Source organism: Tyto alba, unplaced genomic scaffold, assembly GCF_018691265.1.
Source record: "Tyto alba isolate M040663 unplaced genomic scaffold, T.alba_DEE_v4.0 Super-Scaffold_48, whole genome shotgun sequence".
Taxonomy (NCBI): domain Eukaryota; kingdom Metazoa; phylum Chordata; class Aves; order Strigiformes; family Tytonidae; genus Tyto; species Tyto alba.
This window is the reverse complement of record NW_024881324.1, coordinates 22657362-22678010: the sequence shown is the minus strand read 5'-3', so window position 1 is coordinate 22678010 and position 20649 is coordinate 22657362. Positions and strand designations below refer to the sequence as shown.

The 20649-nt window shown below is 35.1% G+C and overlaps 1 protein-coding gene across 14 annotated transcripts in view; it reads right to left on the bottom strand.

Moving 5' to 3' along the window:
- The window catches only part of CDH18 (cadherin 18), a 536769-nt gene that overhangs the window by 13865 nt on the left and 502255 nt on the right, over positions 1-20649 (bottom strand). For all 14 annotated transcript variants that reach the window (XM_042806880.1, XM_042806879.1, XM_042806882.1 and 11 more), the window contains 3 exons: positions 19965-20101; positions 8353-8474; positions 1733-1850 (listed from right to left, as the gene is read on the bottom strand). In XM_042806880.1, coding sequence (XP_042662814.1) covers positions 1733-1850; positions 8353-8474; positions 19965-20101 — 377 coding nt within the window. The remainder of the gene's footprint in view (positions 1-1732; positions 1851-8352; positions 8475-19964; positions 20102-20649) is intronic.

Genomic DNA, 20649 nt, shown 5'->3' with positions numbered 1-20649 from the left:
GCCAAATACAACTCAGGATAGTCCGAACACTGCCTGCTGCTGGTGGTGGCAAAGTCATTCCTCACTGCTCTTGAGGAGGTAAAAAGAAAGCAGCAAATACTTATTGCTGTATACTTATATTCAAAGCATGATACTGCCACACTAAAGATTTATGAAAAGTTCTAACCTTCTTATAAATCTGTGTAAGTAAATAACTTATTTTGACAAGCAGTCCTTAAAGCATTTTCCATACACAGAATTTTTCACCGGCAATAAACACATACAATACGGATCCTGATTAAAATATGTTCAAACCCATAAAATATCTACTTCATCATGAACCACAATTTTAATAGTTATTCAAAATCATGTCTTCATGTAAGTGTTTTGTACTGAAATGAACACGGTCATGATTTCCCACATGAGATTACAGTCAAATAATCAATGATTTTATTTGAATCTTAGACTCAAACACAAAAATACACAACAGTACACTTCCTTTATTTCAGGAACAGCACTCTGGCTTTTGCTATAATGCTTCATCATGATCTGAGTAGAACTGATATATTAATCTGGGAAAGGACTGGATTCATCACTTAAGTAATATTTTTAAAATATTAATTAGTCCTTCAAATATTACTAGGTTTTGGGTTTTTTTATATTGATAGATAGTGGATCGATCTCTTTTGGAACCAGAATATGAGGGCCATTATTCTAGTCTGAACAAATAACATGACTTGATTTTTTTTCTTTCATTGGAACAGATTCTTTAGGAAGATTATGTAGTCTCCTTCCCTGAAAGGTTTTACAAACAAATAAAAAATATCTGTAAAGAATAGCTTAAACATCATTGTATGTACCATATGTACCAATGACAGAGTTAATACTTCTCAGTCATTATAGATGAGTAGTGATTTGTAAAATCTCAGAAGTTATTCCATCGTAACACTGAAAATAAATAACTGTAAAATAAAGCCACCCCACCACACAATTCCACACATGCATACAAACAGAACCACACAATACACACATACACTAAAGCTCAAGAGGAAAGCTACAGAGAAGCATTTAAAGTTTATTCTCATTTTCATCAGGTTGAAAAATGGAAATCATGAAGAAATACTCAACAAATAGTAAGGCTGATTTGGGGTTTTTCTGGAAAGGCTGGGTGGTTCTTTGATTCAAGAAATGTTCAGAAACACTTGGCTGAGAGACTCTGAAGGTCCTTTTTCTTCTGGGCCTACCTGTTATGAATTTCTGACTGTATTTTTTAGGCACACTGTATTAGGAAGGACATGAAGAGATAGACTATCATACAGATAGCACTGAAGGACCTGCTCTTGGTATCATGTCTGTAAAAGTAATAATGAATTCAACTTTTTATGCCACTTAAATTCTTATTTTCTCCTTTAAGAAATAACCTGCAATTACCATGACAGTACCCATTCAGTGCTATTCACCTAGAAATAGACCAAATTGACAATGTCTTTTTGATTAATCCACTTTTTAAAAACATTTTTGAATGTATGAAGTATAAATGCTAAAATAGAATGGAATATAAAAATAAAATGCAATATCTGATTTATAGTATGCAATACGTTGTATATACCATGTCCTTGATATCAGCCAGTTCAGTGACGACAGATTACAGTTTTCCCCTTCTGTCAAGAAACACATGGAAATTGCTATCTTCAGTGAGACATCCCAGACAAAACAAAGACCCGTTTCTTTGAAATTTGTGTGTTTGATTTACCTTCATTGTCCCTTAGAGTAAAGTTGGGATTCAGAGAAAGCCCTTCATCAAGGGAAAAATGGAATCTTGCCCCATTTGCAGAGTTATCTTTGTCAGTTGCAGCGATAGTCTGAATTACCTGAAATAAAAAGTGACAGTGAATGTGTTGAAACTTGAATTTGACCCAAATAGTCCCTGACCTCAGGAGCATGCTCAAATTAGCTTATTTTAATTTTCTACTTGACTGTTGATAAATTTGACCAATGAAATGACTGGGCCAATAGTTTGATTTCTCTAGCAAGAAATTTTTTAGGAACGACACTTCAGACCTAGATAAAATCATCTAAAGCTTCCATACTTTCTAACATTCTGATATGGTCAGCACCTGGTAGAGATTTTCTTCATCTGCATTTCATACTGGTGACTTTCAGAATTACAGTTTCACCTAAACATCTGTTTTCAAAGAGCCAAAATTCAGGCTGAACAAGGATGGTCTATTCAGAGCATGATCTGTCTGCTGTCTCAATAATTAAATGCACTTCAATATTGGTTAGGAAAACTAATTGTTTAACCAAAATGGCAGGTATGTAATACAGTCTCTCTATTTAAAATTACTTTTAAGAATCAGTTTTAAATTGCTGGAGAACAGAACAGGAAGAACAGCAGCCACTCCTGGTTTTAGTCTGATTTGCCTGAAAGAAGCAGAATTAGATTTAGCAACCATGTATGGGAGAGGTATTTTTGAAAGGTAGGACCTTTGCCTTCAAAAGCCCTGGTGGTTAATAAAATTTACTTTCAACTAAAACTGATCTAAGTTGTTGGAATGTGTGACCAAGCAATATTTCTACCTCTGCTTTCATTTTCATGCTGGGTCTAGAAGCTCAAGTGCTAAAGTAGAATTTAATAAAAGTTGTTCTTGTGATGTAGGCAGTGAAGCTCACACAGACTGCTGCACAGAGCTGATAGATATCCCAAGGGAAATGTAAAAGGGGGAGGGAAGGTGCTCTTTTAATAAGAATTTTTCTGCTCGGTGTTCAGTTGTAGTCTGGGTTGAACCTGAAGCATAAACAGTGCGGGCTCAACTGGTTTGGTCTGTTTAAAACTGAAAGAGAGCACACAGTTCTCTATCTCCATTCAGATAAGAGAAGCAAAACAAATACATTTTAAAGACAATAGAGTAGAATGCTTATTCCATTGATTATATACAATACAGTACATGATATTGACTATACACACCAGAGACAATTAAAAATACTGATGATAACCGCCGAGAATATTTTGAAAGTTTGTCGTAATACTGTTTTGCTGAACTGTAGTAGAATAAGATCAATCTTAAACATCTATAATCATAGAGTTTACCAAAGTCCTGGCAATATTGGTGAAAGAGTTTGGCAATAGATAATTGTTCTCTATTGAATTTTGCAAAGGTGGCATATTTGTTATTGAAACGACTACCATGTAAAAACATATATATAAGCTTAACTTAACTAGATATATTTAGTTAATAATGTTGAAACGGTATATGGCAAAGCAAGACAAAAAAAAAGTTATTGGAAGAGTATTTTCAACAGCATCAGTTTCTGTTATTACTCAAATACTAAAAATACTGTTAAATGCCATCCACAGCTGTAAAAAGCTCAGATACGACCTGCAAAATAAAATATTAATTTATTAAATATTGTTTATAAATCCTCAGTGCTGCTTATCAGTGAAATGTAAGTCATTTTGCCATGCATCTTCAACTTTTATTTGACAGCCTAATAGATAAACTTTAGTTCTGTTGCCCTCTCTTGCATAAAATGTTCAGTGACATTTTACAGATTCCTGATTCAAAAACATGCCATTTTGCAACAAAAATAACTTTGATGAAGGCCTCAGTGCCACAAGACTAATATAAAATTTATGTGGTTTTAAGACTAATTTTAAAACTCAACAAAATATACTGTCTACATTCCCTGATTTCACACATGGAAATTCAAGTATATCCTCAATTCACCAATATATGTAAAATCTATGGCACCAGATGGTACAGAAATCATGCTTTTTCATGTGGAAAATAGACACTGTATATGTAATAATACAGGTCAAAATATTTTTGACAGAACTGTTTCTAAACAGAAAGTTCACACTCTTTCAGAGAAGGCTCTTCCTTTCTAAGGAAAAGATTTCTAAGACATTCATTCATTCATTCAGAGGTGAGGAATAAAAGTGTGTGTCCTCTTGACATCCAGATGTACTGTTAACCCTTCTCTAATTAACAGGCTACCTAATTAATGGCCTATTAGCAGACATTTACATGCACCTTACCAAAGCTGATTAGAATAAAAATGTAGACGCAGACCCCCAGCTGCTGTAAAGCTCACTTGACAGCACTGAAGTGATAAAACTGAAGGGTTATGTTATTTTTTTAAAGGCAAAAGTTGGAGAGAAAAGAAAGAATTTCAAGAACAGAAGAGAACTAATTGAAGAGGATAAAGAGCAGGTGCTAAATTCTACTGAGATCTTTTTCAGAACTGAATCAATAAACAAGTAAACATACACACAATGAACTTACAGCAGAGGTGTTCCTTGCCAGCTAACATTGATTTCCTTTGGCTATTAGAAATAACAGCAGCCAGGGTGAGGCAGCTCATGTTGGCTGTACAATATTTATACACCCTGATTCTGAAGAAGTTCATTCTCTGTGTGTGTGTGTGCGCGCGGCCATACACACACCACTGTGTTAATTTACAGTGATGGATAGTGTCAGGGAACCAGTATTTCACTACTATCACAACTTATTCTATTGCTCTGAAAAGCACACAGAAAAAAATGTTATCTTTGGAGTGCTACAGCAGATATGACTAGCAGATCTAGTCAGATATTTTAATAGGTTCATAGTCTGCCAGGACAAACACTGAATTTGGAAACATTCAGAAAACTGTCAACGTTTCATTCCTTCACTTTCCAGAACAAAGCATTTAAACTTTTCTTCTACATCGTTATTTGCTTTCATGATCTTAAAAATAGTAAAACAAGTTGCATTTGAAGCAAAGGAAAATTTCATTTGTAAGTTGACTTTGTAGAAGTTTGCAAAATTTAATTTTCTTACCTTGGTTAAGCTCCACAATCATTCACAAAATCAGTATATTTCTAGAAGTTAGGGCTCTCCAAGTCTGGATGCTATCTAAGATCAAATCAGAGCTGCTTTATCTACTTTAATATATAATATCTACCAGGCTTCACATGGAAGCTGTTGAAGATACCTAGTTTATCTTCTCAACAAGGTGACTGCTAAGGGAGTAAAGTTGTCATTTCAGTGTGGAAACGATCAGCTTCTCACAAGCATTTTCTGTTTGACATGCCTTACGGGGGTTCATTTAAGCACTTAAGTCCTTAAGTTTTATTGGCGCTTTTTTCTTTTTTTTTTTTTTTTAAGTAAAGAAATTGAGCCGTGGAAGGAAAAAGAAGCAGGAGATAGAGGTTGTGCAATTAAATGATCTTGTGATTTCTTTCCATAGAAAATTATTTTCTTCTCAAAATAAAAAAGCAAACACAAAAAGTCTTTCAATGACAAATTATTTGTTAGTTTATCTTGTACATAATAAATTCAAAATAGAAGTGCTGAGGAAAGAAAGAAGGAATCTTACAGGACAGTGCAGGGCAGGAGCCCAACCTCAAAGCACTAGTCAAGCAGAAGTGCTCAGCAGTACCTGACAGAATTTGTTCTTTGGTGGTAATTCTTTTGAATCCTTTTCACAAGATGATGGATAACTCAGAGTAAATACTACCTTTTCAGTGATTCAAACCCTTCATCTGGTTATGCTTTTTAGCATACGGAACACTTGTCTTCTTCAGTAATCCTGGCTTATTTTTCCCTCCTTAATGTTTGTTGAACACTGTAATTTTATTTCTTAAACTAGACAGTAAGATCTTCTGAGTAAAGGTCATGTACTTTTATGGTTTGATTTGGTTTTTGTACAGTGCAATAGTATCACAATTTTTTCTGAAGCCTTGTTGTGCAATGCAAATAAAAGTTAGTGCATGTCATATGCTTAATGGTTTCCTGTGTAAGAATAACAGAGCATGCTGAGCCAGGCTTTTGTATTAAACTACTGCTTGCAGAGTCTTTCACGGTGGCATTAATCTTGGGTGTTAAACTGCAATGCTGCAGAGGTCAGGAGCCATTCACACTTGAAACAGTGGCTCAGAGAGAAATACAGCGCTGACCCAAATCAGGAGCAAATGCTGTTACAGGAAGACATATTTTATCCTTTAAACATTGCTCTTATAAATTCCCATTTGCAAAGCTACTATTGGAAAGTTAAAACTTTTCTAATAGGAAACATTAGCTACTCATCACCAACACCACCTCCAGCAAACAGCATTTCTGAGCTAGCTTCATTGTATGTTTAAGCTTATTATTAATTGTAACAATTTAACAATGATTGTTAGATTATATAATGTTAAAAATATAAGAATATGTTGAAAGCAATTACGATAAATGCTCAAGAGATTTTATCTTCTTTTTTTTAATTAGTCTTTTACAAGTTCTAATTCTTCTGTATTTGACTTTATTTGACATTTTTCAGAACATTATTTTAACTTTAATAAGGATGTTAATAAGAGATATTCAGGTGATAAATTTTACTTAGATTTTCAAAGGCTTTGACTGAGGTGTCTCATTGAGAGCACTGAAAGAAACTACACAGTCATGAGATAAGTGGGAAGGTCCTTGCACAAATAATTGCTCAAAAGACAGGAAATAGGGTCTCTTCTGTAAATTGTTTATTCTACAAGGAGAGGAAGTCACAGAGATTTTCTGTTACACACAAATTTATGATGGGATACTTGTCAGTGTAATAATAAACATCTTCTAAAGAGTATAAATAATCAGCCGCCCAAATCTACTTCTGATACTGAGTTGTTGAAGGAAGAAAAGAGGAAGGGCTGACACTAAAGACCTTGCAATGCTCAGAAGCCAGGCAATACATGGATGAAATTAATTATAGATGAAGTCTTAGCTTCACATACATGATAGTGATGATCTCTGAGTTGACCATTAATTACTTCTATTGATATTACTGTTATGGTAGGCGTTTTTTTGCATTCAGTGCTTACTAGTGTTTAAAAAGCAAAGCCACTGTTAGAAATTGCTAGGAAAGGAATAGAGAAGAAAGCAGAGATCACACGGTATGAACCATAAACTATGATAAGAATTATAAACCACTGCATACCTGCATCTTGAATCTTGACTCCCCATCTCAAGGTGAACAGAGGGGAATTGGAGAAAATTGAGAGGACAAGATGAATGATCAAAAGTCTAGAAGGTCTTTATCATGACTTGTCCAAGTTAAGTAGGACTCTTCAGTCTGGACAAGAGACAGCTGAGGGGCAACGTGCTACAGGTTTATGAATGGCACAGAGATAATAAGTAGGGCTCAGATGCTCTTTCTCCCTCTATCTCTCTCTCCAACACAAGAACTGGCAAATATCGATTGAAGACAGCATGGAAGATATTAAAAAAAAAAAAAAAAAAAAGGAAAAAACAGAAGGTGGTAGGTCTTCCTGAAACATGTATTTGAACTATAAAATTCCTTGCTGCATGATGTAGCAGATATCAAAAGTTTATATTTGTTGTAGGAAAAGCTAGACAGATTCATATGAGATGGTTATTAAAGGATTATTAAAAGCACAGAAACCACAATTGGATCAGGAAATGATCTGCAAGTGATCTGAGATCAGAGAAAGCAAAGATAAGCATCATACATGCTTGCCATGTTCTTATACTGCTCTTTAGATGTCAGCTTTTGGCCACTGGTAGAGTCACGTTAACTTTAGTCAGCCTATAGCCTGATGAGGTACAGTCTTTTTATAGTCTCAATGTTAAAAATAGAAACATGCCACTATACATTTACGTACACTGCTTTTAAAGACTTGATGAGAAAACTATTATTACTAGTAATATATTCCTCAGGAAAGATATGAGCTCACAATTCCAACTTGGAACCTGTGTAATAATGCAAAGCCATCATAGAGTGCTGTGTAAATCTCAATCTGTGCAAAAAAAACAAAGGCACTTGGTAAAACCGTCAAACCATGGACTGCAATGAAGTGCATCGATCACAGTAACAGTGGCTGAAATGTGTTTCAGCTATTCAGTCTCAGTTCTGACCCTCCCCATGCTCAGAGTTGTGAAAAACCCAATCAGTATCTTTTCCATAATGACCCTGCACAGACGAGGGGCAATCAACATGCAAAAAGTGAGAAGGGCAGCCATGTTAACCACTCATTTCTCCAAGCTGTATTTGAAACCTTGCTACCATATGACACTTAGGTGAGAGATGTTAAATCTGCTCCATCCATTTTGTTCTGGATAGTGGCTTGTCAAATTCCATCACTATCTGGCAAGACTAGTTTTGCCTGTCTTTACTGAGATAGTTTGGGTATTTTTTTGCAGCAACAAGAAATATACATTGAACAAATTCCCAAATCTGCCTTCAGCCTAATACATTTAAAAAGTTGAATCAAGAGTGAAATACAAAAATTAAAATAGAAAAAAATTATGACGTGTTCCCTGAAACAAACTTCTTACATATGTGGCATTAATAAAAAAAGTAATTATTTTTTCTCACTGGGAGAAAGATAACTGTGAGGGTTACCTGACCAGGCTTTGCATTCTCACAAACGACTACATCATACTCTCTGGCGAGCTCTGGAGGGTTGTCATTGATGTCCAGGATTCTAACACCAACTGGAACATGGCTCACTAGCCCAGGATTGTCTGCAAATTATACAAGGGGGTATTAAGCCTTTTGAAATACTCGATATTCCATGACATCCACAATTTAAACATGGTTTCTTAACACAATAACCGGATGAGAACTAGATACAGACTCAGAAATGTAGGTAGAAAGATACCAAAAGGTGCTTCATCTTGTGTTTCATTAACTTGGGAAAAATAATTTTAAAGGAGAAGTGAAAAGTATGGTATAAGTCTTAAGTCACTGTTATATCATATCAATAAAAGTGCAAGCTGCTCTGGAACTGAAGTGAGACAAAGCTGTTGGAGTTATCACATACTGTCACACTGTATGCTAAAAAGTGATCAATTGCTTTGTAATGAACGTGAAAATGTCATCACAGTATTGAATAGAATCTAATACAAAAAATATTAAAACTTTTTTATTTTTCTGAGTCCCTTAAAGAGTTTTGGAAATAAAATACCAAAATAATACGAAAATATGAATGCGTAAGTGTATATAAACACTTCCCAAGCTCGAGTTCAGCTTCCTTACAAGTTATTATGCTATTACACAAAGTATTTAACGAATCTTGCTTTAGCAGTGACATACCAGTAAGAAAATTATGTTTAAGTAGCAGTGTCTTAGTCTATGATCTGTACTTTCAGGAGAGCTCACCCTCAAAATGAGTTCACCCTCAGAAACCACAGTAAATAGAATCCTTTCAATGAGAATACACTTTCCATGACAAGAAGGGAAAATGATCACTTTTTTTTTTTAAATCCATAATTCTCTTGTTCTTACTACTAAGTACTAATAAAATTTTATTTTACTGAAATAATTATTTATTAAAAATTTTTACACTTAGCTAAAATACACCCTCTGAAGTCTGCATAAGTACCAGTTGGCTAGATGACAAACTTCACTTTACTTTCACCAGTTAAATCAGTAGAAGTCAAAGTCAATCTTTCAAACACAAGATGGAAGAATGGGGTCTTACAAATCAACATTTCAAAAGTGCATGTCCCTGTGTGTGCTTATGAGAATTTAAAAAAAAATAATGAGAAACATTAGTAGTCTAAGCCTCATTCACCTTGATTATTTAGATCTTAATCTACATCATGTTTCTGTCAAAAAAGGTCATTTATAAAATGCCTTAGAATTGTCACACCTTTAATGGCCTTGTTTAGAATTCTGAAAAACATTGATTAGACAAATATTTGGCTTCAAATCCATCAGTAATATAGTCTCCCAATGAAGGAGTATTTGGGAATGTCAGAGTTTCTTTTGATGAAGAGATTTATCCTTCTCTATTTTCACCTGGGATACTAGTCAAAGAGCCTGGGGTTTAGTTCTCTTCAGATTTTTCAAACTCTCTTTTTAACTAATATGTCTATGTTCACCTGATGATCTTAATTCAATTTTGTCAATTATCCCCATAAAATGGGAATAGAAAGGAGATCCAAAAAGTCAACAGAAAAGGAAAACTTAGATGATATAGGAACCTCTATTCTTAATTAATGTTAACATTAGAAGTTATAACACACTCAGAAGACATTTATAGACTTTCAAATTCAATTTTCTTGCTGAAATTCTCCTCGACTGTTGGTATTTTCAGTTTTATCTCAAAACTATGAATAAATTTATAACTATATAAGGCACTAAAGAATGATATCTCAATTGTATTCATGCAAGACTGAGACTTTCCATTGCTATCTAGAAAACACTTTTAGTGGAAAACTTTGAGGAATGTTAAAATGCTAGGACTATATGAAGAGAAGGTGAGGAAGAATGACCCTTAGCTGTTCACTAAGCAGCTGGAAGAAAGTAACCCTTCATCTACCTTCACTCTTACTACTTAAAGAAGAAATCTTCCCTCTGGGAGACCCTCTGCAGTATGAGTATTAACACAAAATATGTTTGGTCCTTCCCTGGAGGTAGGTCATGGGACTGTGCAGAAAAGCACAAGCAGTAAGGATTGAGTATTTCTTATTGCTCTCTGAAATATATCTTGCAAACTCATAGGGGTAACCTTCTGTCAATGTTATCAGACAATCCAATTACAAAATTCCTGTTACTACAATTACAGAACATGATATTTAGGAATAGGTGATCTGGAGATGATCTACGGCTCAAAGAAGCTTTGTTCTTGAGGCTTTGTTCAGGAGGCTCTTGCACATAGTCTGTGAGGCATGCGAACTAGCAAGTCGTATAAATTAAAGGATACAAAACAGATAAAGAGAGCATGGAAAGGAGACAGAAGACAGAGATCACAGTAGAGTTAAGGACAAATAAATCCATTTGGGAGGGGCTTCATAAACCATAGTGAAGGCATTGAAGATTTTAATGCTAGAGAAATCCTGAAGAAGCTTTTGCCAGAAGCCAAAAAGGTTGTGATTATCAGATAATCATAGGATCATTGAAAAATCTTAGTTGAAGGGGGAGTGTTCTGGAAGCCACTGGTCCAGTCTCCAGCTCAAATCAGGGCCATCTTCTAAGCTATAGGGGGGGCATAATACATCTATGAGGAAGAGAGCAAAAAAGCAGGAAGAGCACAGGACAGAGTGTACCACAGGTAGAGAATGTGTATAGGTCTGGAATGTTTGGAATAGTTACTGGGGGAGAAAAATCAAACATTTTAGTCTAATGTGTGACAAAAAATGCTCAATACTTTTGTTTCAGTACAGTGTGTCGGACCTCTTTGCCCCATCTTGAATGTGTCCTCTTGTATGCCTGTCACTACTACCCAGTGCACTCTAGTCTGTTAAATCTGCATTATTTTCACAGATTTCATGAAGATTCAGAGAGTTTACCTTTATTCTGAAGCTGCTTTGCAGTACAACGAATTCATAAATACCTTACCAGTTTAGAAGAGTTCTTAATGCAGAAGGCATTATTAGTATCTTTCTGGAAGCAGTTACCTCATGGGATCACTGACATTTGCAGGCAAATTTCCATACTGACAGCCTACTTGCTACAAAATGCTAATAGGAAAAGTATTAACACCACTTACCAAAACAGTCTTGAAGTTTGTCAGACTGTGTATACTACATAGATCTGCAGGCAAGATGATAGCATAGTTTATAATGGGAGGAATGAGAATGAATTAAGAGGGAACTTACAAACCTTTTATTTTTTTAAGGCTTGGCTTTGTTACTTTATTATAAAATTAACTCAAATCCTTTTCAGGTCTACAACTCACCTGCAATCTCCAAACAGCTCTAATAACTCGTCCTTTTAGTAGTACATTTTTGTTAATTAGACAAATTTCTTGCAACAGTTTGGCATATTTCCAGTTTTAAGATAATCACTGCTGACATATATTTCAGGCCTATGCATTATAAACATTCAGATCCATTCTGTGTCCTATTAACACCATGCCTCAAGAGTAGATTTTTCAAAGTGATTGCACACTGTTTTAAGGGGCAACTGAAGCAGAAACATTGCTCTGATTCACCTACACTAGGGACTTGCTTTATTATGCTTGAGACTTTTCCAAGAATAAATAGTTCTCCTGCCAAAATATTAAATATCTATAAAGTGAATCCATTTCATTATCAGCCCTCCACCAGCAAATCCTCTGAGAACTTACAGAAGTGCCTATCAACAACCAGTCTCAAGTCTTGAATATTCTCTTCCATTAATTTCTGTGGGCAAACTTTAAAACCCTTATTTAATAAGAAAGCTTTTTAAAACTGCTACTGTTGTCCAATACTTCCTTTTCATATTAACAAAATTCACCTGGGCTTTATGAAAATAAATTCCACCAGAATGACATTGAGAATAACAGGCCTGACATCAACAGTCTTTTGTGGTTTTGTTTTTTTGCTTTTCAAGTTAGAATGGTATAGTTAAACAGTTGTTATTATGAAAGCTGAGTGAATAATTTAACCCAGAGACAGACTGAACTATTTTAAAAGTGAAGGATTTTATATAAAAAATGAATAATTTTACATGTTTTCACAATCTAGAACAAAAATCTTCACGTAGCATAGAATTAGAATTAATGCATTTTCTTCATCAATATTAAATATTGATTGTAATCAGTACAGTAACAACTTTTTTTCTCATTTTGACATCTTTTCAAGACCTTATGAGGCAAGCCAGTACTTAGGAAGTTCAACTAACTACTATTCCAGTACTTTTTAAAAGAGTAGCAGAAAGCATTCATCACACTTTAATAGTGATTAGTTTTGACACATTAGAAGACTAAACATAGAGCTAAGAAGGATAAAATATACTACAGAAACAGAATTAAAATGATGAAAGAATGTCTAGTATGTAAGTGAGAGCAGGAATATTCAGAAAATTCTGGGTTTAATTCAGGATGCTGTGTATCCGATAAACTAAATCTTCTGGCAATGAGAAAATTATGCAGAATATAGTTATAATTGTAATGTTTTATTCTGCTTTTTTAAGGCAGTGCTTATTTTTAAATATTGTTACCTGAAATTGGCCATAAAGTGTTTTATTTTTTCTTAGCAAAATCTGACTTTTCACTGACGAACACAAACCTGAAGACACTGATCACTTCTCTTGGATCATGCTCAGTGGTAGGGGTAGTAGTAACAGGAGCAATAGTAGGAATAATAGTACTGCAGCAGACTGAAAACATTTAGTGCTCTTGAGCTGGCCACGCCCTCCGCCTTGATGAAAGCAAAATTTTGCAGCTCATAGACAACAGTGGTGCTCACCTCCTGAGCAGATCAAGGCACCATAGAATATATTGATTCTGTGGCCAGAAATGTCCATTTTGAGATTCTAGTACTGATTCACAAAGCCACGAACAGGGAAATATTACATTCTCTTCTCTGGGGACCCACCTTGGTAGCCAGAAAGAGCCATACCCTACACCATCTTCAGGTGACAACGTAGGACTATTTTCATTATACCTTTCCCCAAAGAAACAGAGAAGAAAATCTGTCATGCCTAGAAACCAATGAGTAAACCATGATAAACAGGGAAATAGGCATCGAACTTGGAATTAGAAGCATCACTTCTTGAGCAGGATGGAGAACTATCTGTCTTTTGACAACTGGGGGTGTTTTTTTAATAGTTTTGTGTAGGCTTTCATTATTGCATTGACAAGTACATTTAAAAGAACAGCAGATTCTTCTACAAACCATATTACTGTGATTTTATGATCCATAAATTGTCAAGGATGAAAATGAACTGTGCATCATTGGAAAGTTTGGACACTGTACCAGTATTGTGTCTAGCTCTCACCATTATAAAGATATTAGACATCCAGTCTGTCACTACTCCAAGAGCAAAAGTCTTAAAACTCAGATCTTGTAGTTTTAAAAATCTACTTTAATTTGGTCCACATTTAGGGAAATACTTTTGTGGCAGATTCTATTTATGGAAAAATAAAGTAATTGTTACCAAAACTCTTTCTGAAACTGAGCTAGGAGGCAGAATGCAAGCGAGGTTAAAGACTAAGAATCAATGTGATTTTTTTCTTGGTGTGTTTAAGGTAACAATTTTACATCTGGTTCTGTAATGTACCTACAAAGATGATCATAAATATAGCAAATCAATACATAAGACAAAATTTCCCTGTATTGATGTTAAAAACAAAAACAAAAAAAAAAAGGGTGAATTTCATTATCTGTGTAATCTGTATTATTAAAAAAACTTTAGTTTTGAAGAAAAAATTCTAGACCAAAAATCACTATGAGGAAATTCTATATTTAGTGTTAGAAAAAATTCACTTCAAGGAAAACTAAGACACAGAGCTAGCAACAAACTCACTGGTATTAAACGATCATCCTGCTGCCCAGATACAGAGGGTTAGGAGATAAAAAACTGTAACAGCACTTTGTTCTGTTACTTCTGTTCGGATCTCGAAAGGGTTCCTTTTTCTAAAAATTTATTATTTGACACAAGGCATTAAACTTATTCTTGATTATGGAAAAAAGTTTAAAATGAGAAAATAAAATTTCACCAATTCTTGTTCTTTCCTAATTCTTTCAGTGCTGTATGCCAGGAAGATATTACTCCACAAGCGTACTTTCTTCAGGCAATGCATATGTTGTTTTCATGTGTTTCAAAATAAACAAAAAAATATTGTGTATTTTTGTCTTTTGATTTTACTTTTTGTAAAATAAATCAGTGTGCCTCTTAATAGCATTAACAGGTTTATTCTGTTTACATTTCCACTGTATCTTCAGGTCTCTTTCTCTCTATGACAGTCTCACGTAGTGCTATAAAAAGTAACATATATTTTGATCTAACAAAATCTGAGAAATGTCTTTTCTGCTGCACTGCAATCATAAAACATGAAAAAGAACTGTCAAATTCTTCTCATAACTTGTACACTGATGGCAATATGAGGTGGCAATATCCCTGTGCACCTAAAGAAAAGATATAACTGCACCTCACTATAATTATTTACTTTATCTGCTTATTTAATGTAATTATAGGGCTTCCAATATTTATTTAAAGTCTTGAGGGGTTTTATATGTCACTGATGCAAATTATTATTTCTGCATGCATCCTGTTTTCCTCTGAATTGTATAAATTCATCTTTCTGTTATTGTTTCTGTTTCTACCAAAACATACTGATGAAAAGACTCCTTATGTTATAATTAGAACATGCTTTTTAATGTTTTTACCCTAATTCTTCGAAGCTAACTGTTCCAAGCTGTTATTATTGTGAGCTGTCCTGCATTTCTCATATTTTAATTCTGAACAGTGTTTATTTGCCCTCTATGAAAAAATCTCTGAAATGTATTTCTTTGTGTGGTTTTTGAAATGACTGCATTTTGGTGTGATCCTTTCAATCATAGGGTATTGTATATTTTGTCAACGAGGTGCTGCTCCAACTCAACACATTGGCATCTTTTTCCCTGAAGCTAGTATGAGGAATATGCATGGAGAAGCAAATACAGAAGACATAAAACCACAGACAAATGTCTTTGGTTTTCCTCCAATATCTGATTTTGTCTGATTGCTTTGGAGATTTTTGTTTTGTCTGTAAAATCGATTGCATAATGATGACTCTTAAGTATTTTGATTTCTAATACACTGTGGTATAAAAGCTCTGTATGTACAGTATCCTTTCATGTGGTCATTTTACGATGTCTCTTGCTAGCGTTTCTTTAAGTCTGGGGGATCTGACAGAACCTGAGAGGAACCCTATTCTTTCAGTTCTGTTCTCCACAACCTCTCCACAGCTTTACAGATTAGGAACTCTATACAGACTCTTCAAAAATATGTTTGTGCATTCATTGCATTTAAGTTGGTTCTTTAGACAAATTGTTCTCAGCCATTACAGAGCATTTTGGAGACACTCATGAACACTGCAACTTCATCCCCAAAAGACTGATGATCTAGTAAAACCAGAAATCTATTTTATACACTTATATACTTACCAGATGCAGAAGAGAAATATGTGAAAGATTCTCGATAGAAAATATATTCTAAATCTCCGAAATATAAACTTTTGTATCTGCCCTGAAATATAAGCACTTATCTGGCTTCCAAAATAATCACATTTCTTACTGCAACCACAGATATTCTTATTGCCCATCTAAATGTCCAGTACTTCATGAATCCAAATAATCTCTTGATGTTAGCTTCACCTGAAAGACATATCTATAAGCTGGTTTGCTCTTTGTCTATTGAGCAGATATTGAACACAGTCAGTTAATTTATTCAAATTAATATCTAAAAGGAGTTTCCTGACACAGTCTTCCTTGCTTTATTTCTAAGTAGAAATGTCTAGTGAAAGCTACAATCCTCACTTTGATTCTCAAATTAAGACATTCTCTGATTCGTTCAATAATCAGCTTTTATTCCTTCCTATTGAACACAAAGACTTCAAAGATACTATTCTTGGTCCTATTTGCAGCACTGCTTTGAAAACCAACTGAAATTGGCTTTGGAGCTGGCAGAAGTCCATCAATTTATATTTTAGTGCCACCTTTCTCTTGCAGGGGCTGTGATTTTGGGGTCTGCTGTTATCATTGCTTTCGTTTTTGTTATCAACACTACTATATGCTAGAAAGAAACCTTAATTGAATCACCCACAATTATTTTTACAACCATCTCTGTTCTTTTGGAATATATCACTATTTGTGAGAAATATTTGTCATCTCCTTCCCCACATTCAACACACAGTTCCAAATATCACAAAATCACAGAATGCTTGCAGTTGGAAGTCACCTCCATAGATCAGCAGGTCCAACTTCCCTGCTCAGTGCTGGGTCTCTGCCCCATGTCCAGTTGAGTACCTCCAAGAACAGAGACTCCACAACCTCTCTAGGTGACCTTTCCCAGTTTTTGACCAATCTCACAATAAAAACATTTTTCTTCTTATGTTCAAATGGAATGTTCTGTATTCCAATTTATGCACATTTCCTCCTGTCATTTTACTGGATAGTAGTCAGATGAGTCTTTCCTCACCTTTACTCATCTTCTTTACTCCCCCTATCAGGTGTGTAAATACACTGATAAGCTCCTTCTGAGCCTTCTCATCTTCAGGCTGAACAGTCCCAGCTCCTTCAGTCTCTCCTTGCATGACAGATACTCTAGTTCCTAATGATTTCAGGCATCTTCACTGTACTTAGTCCTGCTGTTCCGTGTCTCTCATACTGGGGAGTACCAGCATTGTACCAGTGCTGTACAGAGGGGAAGGATCACCTCCCTCTGCCTGCTGGCAACACTTCCTCACCCAGTTCAGGATGCAGTTGGCTGCTTTTCCACCAGGGCACACTGATGGCTCATGTTCAGCTTGCATCCACCAGGACCTCCACGTTCTTTTTTGAAAAACTGCTCTCCAGCCAGTTGGCCCTGCATGTATACTGGTGCATGGGATTATTACTCTCCAGGGGCTGGACTCTGCACTTCCTATTACTGAATTTCACACGGTTCCTGTTCACCAGCCTTCTGAGATCCCTCTGAATGGTAGCACGACCCTCTGGTGTATCAGCCATTACTCCAGTTTTGTGTCATTTGCAAACTGGCTGAGAGTGCACATCCAGTTCATTAATGAAGAGATTAAATGGTACTGTATCTCCTATCAGCCCCTGGGGGTACTTCACTATTGACTGGCCTCCAGCTGCACTTTGGGCTGCTGATCACAACTCTCTGAGCCTGCCATTTCTGACAATTTTCAGTCCACCATTCAGAAAAAGTAAGGCTGAGGCATGAGGATATCATACATTTGAGGGTAGAAATATGATGTTGGTTCTAAATTTCTTTTGTATAAAGTAAGAACATCTACAAATTGCTGCCCCAAAGATGATCAGTAGAAACTGAATTCTGTCAGTGAAGTATAGCATCATCAAGAGAGGAAAACACTTTAAGAAACTAACCATAACTGTAACATTATTTCAGCAGGACACCTCTTAATGTTGAAGTAGAACAATCTTTCCAGGCCTTGCAAATTCTGCTATGTTTCTGGCTAAGAAAATGGTGTCAGAAGCTACAAATGCCTTCTAACATGTCAGATGAACTTGAAGACTGCCATTCTAACAGGTAAATAACATTTTGGCTGTAGTCTTCCTCCTATTTTTCAGCTTTAGTTTTAGTTCTGCAATTCCTTGTGCACAGACTTGAAAGTGAATGCTGTAAAAAGCTGTAGATATGGGATAGATTAACCTAAGAGTTTTGTCCTTGATGCTCTATACGCAGCATATGCTCTTTCCTCCATCGTAGATCCAATTATTGATTTTACAATGGATTTGGAAAAGTACAGCAGGGTTGTAATTTTCAATTTACTGTTGGTAAGACAATGGACAAAGAAGTAGACACAAGGAAAGACTGCCCATCATTTAGGCTGCCTGTCAGTCTGCCTGCTATCCATCTCTTCTTCACTGCTGTCTCTTCTTTTTTCCATAACTGAACTGTTTTTCAAACTGACATTATAAATTTACTTATCTTTCCAACCCCAACTTTAAGAGTAAGAAAGGCAATGCAAGGGAGAAAAAAAAAAAAAAAAAAAAAAAATTCTGTTTTCCTGTAAAAAGTTGCACCTGGAATGGAGAAATCTAAGCAGGCTGTCTTTAAAAAAAAAAAAAAAAAAAAAAAAAGAAGGCATTTAATCTTCATTATTCATTCTATTGCCTTTTAGTTATAAACATAATCCTTCTTCATTCTCCATACTCTTCTCTCAGTACAGTATGTGTACTACCACTCATTTGACTATGTGAAATAAGTAATGTGTCGAAATCTATATTTAAGTTTAGTGCTATTGAGATTTATTCCTGCAAAATAATTACATTTGGACAGTTTCCCAAAAAGACTAGTGACTACTCCTTTTGTCAGTTTGTCCCAATGTGGCTTTTAAATCTTAATTCAAATTAACACTTACGTTGCACCTGCTTATCATTAGGCTTAAATTCTATTTTACTTCGTGCTGCACTGAAATAGCACATTATATACGAGGATGCTGTCAAGCACACTGAAGTGTCAGTGGTTACCTTTTTTAAAGGGCTAACCATAAAACTCTAGATTCTACTATTTACGATAGAAATTTACTTAGTCCAAAACATCAATTTAGTTGTGAAAACAGGTGCAATAGTAAGACATAATTTGTTATCCTTTTTAACCTGGAGGTGAAACAGATGAAAGCAGAGCAGGGCTTAATAATGTCAGTGGCACCTGTTACAGGTAAAACCTGTGTTATGTGTCAATGGCAGAATATACCTCAAAAAAGGGAAAAAAGAAAAAGGAAAGAAATATACATAAAAATAGTTCAGTTTTGATAAAAAACTGCCATTGAAAAACAGTATCATGAAGAGTTCTTAGCAGGACTGGATCTATTGATCCAGATTGGTATTTTTTTTTTAATTTGGTTTGTTGGATCCTCTTAATTTTAAAACTTTGACTGTGCCAAAACAAAGACCTTGTAATATAAAGGTTAACTGAAATGTTTTTTAAACTGTCCTTGTCTCATGTAAAAATATTTATCTGGGACTACTCAGTCAGGCATTTCTTGACTGTTGTAGGGCTTCTCTGAGGCAATGGAAATTCATCAGACTTTGGAGTCTTTCAAATGCACAGGCAACTATTTATTGTATCTTCATTTGGCAATTTGTCTATTAAAAGGCCAGATGTATATTCTGATAATCAGCAATGACTAGGCACCTGTCAGATATAAATTAATATTGGCATATTTAAAATTCAATTCGCTAAAATAATTTAATAGAAGATACAAGGAGGAAGAATGATTTTCTCAGACAGTACTATATAGTCTTCTAAGATATCCGAAATATGAAGCATGAACAGGACAAGTTGTTGAATTTAGAACACTGAATGCTTGGAACTGCTCCTGGGTAAACTGGCAGCCTTCTATTACATACAGAAAAACATGGTAAACTTATACAGGTGGATTCACAAAGGCATGTGGGGTTTTGTTCATTAATTCTGTGGTATTGGGGGAATTTGCACACACAGAGAGAACTCTTATCCATACTGGCTAAAACCCCAGTAGTGTTAGAAAGAACATAACATCCCAAGATAATGTTTCTAAACATCTGAATTTTTTTTTTTTTTTAATACTTTGTGCCAAATATACTATTTACCTATCTCAGAAGCAGCCACTGTGATGTTGTACCAAGGTGTCTCCTCTCTGTCAAAGATCTTGGCAGTCTTAATGGTCCCAGTACTAGCATCAATGGTGAAATACCTATCTTCTTCTGTGTTACGATCAATGAAATATCTGTGAAGAAATACAACAATAAATATGTATTAATTGTAGTATGCATAATCCAAAGTAACAGAAAGCTACATAAGAATATTACTTTTAAGCTTTAAAAATCATAGAAATTTTTAAAAACAACCTAAGAAAAAAATCTGTGTTATGGAGACACCCAAAGTAACACCATATTTCATTTCTTTCATAATGTTACATTTGTTTTGATACATAACAAGGTTTCCGCTGTGAGTCACAATGATAAAAATTGCTAACAGGTGATATTTTACACAGCGGTATACAATCCTGTCAAAGGTGAGATACACATATATTTTGACTAAAAAATCATAAAATGGAAAGGCAGGAAAGAAAACCAAAATATATTAAGATATTATTCTTCTGCTTATTTGCTTGTCACTGCAAACCAGTGTGTTCAGACCCGATACCTGTCTTGAAACACGTCTCTCTAACATGAAGTTGATGACAAAAGCCATTTTGAACATAACCATTGCAGAAACTAGTATCAGAAATGGCTGATTCCCATAGCTGCAACTGACACTAGTCTAGAAGCAGAA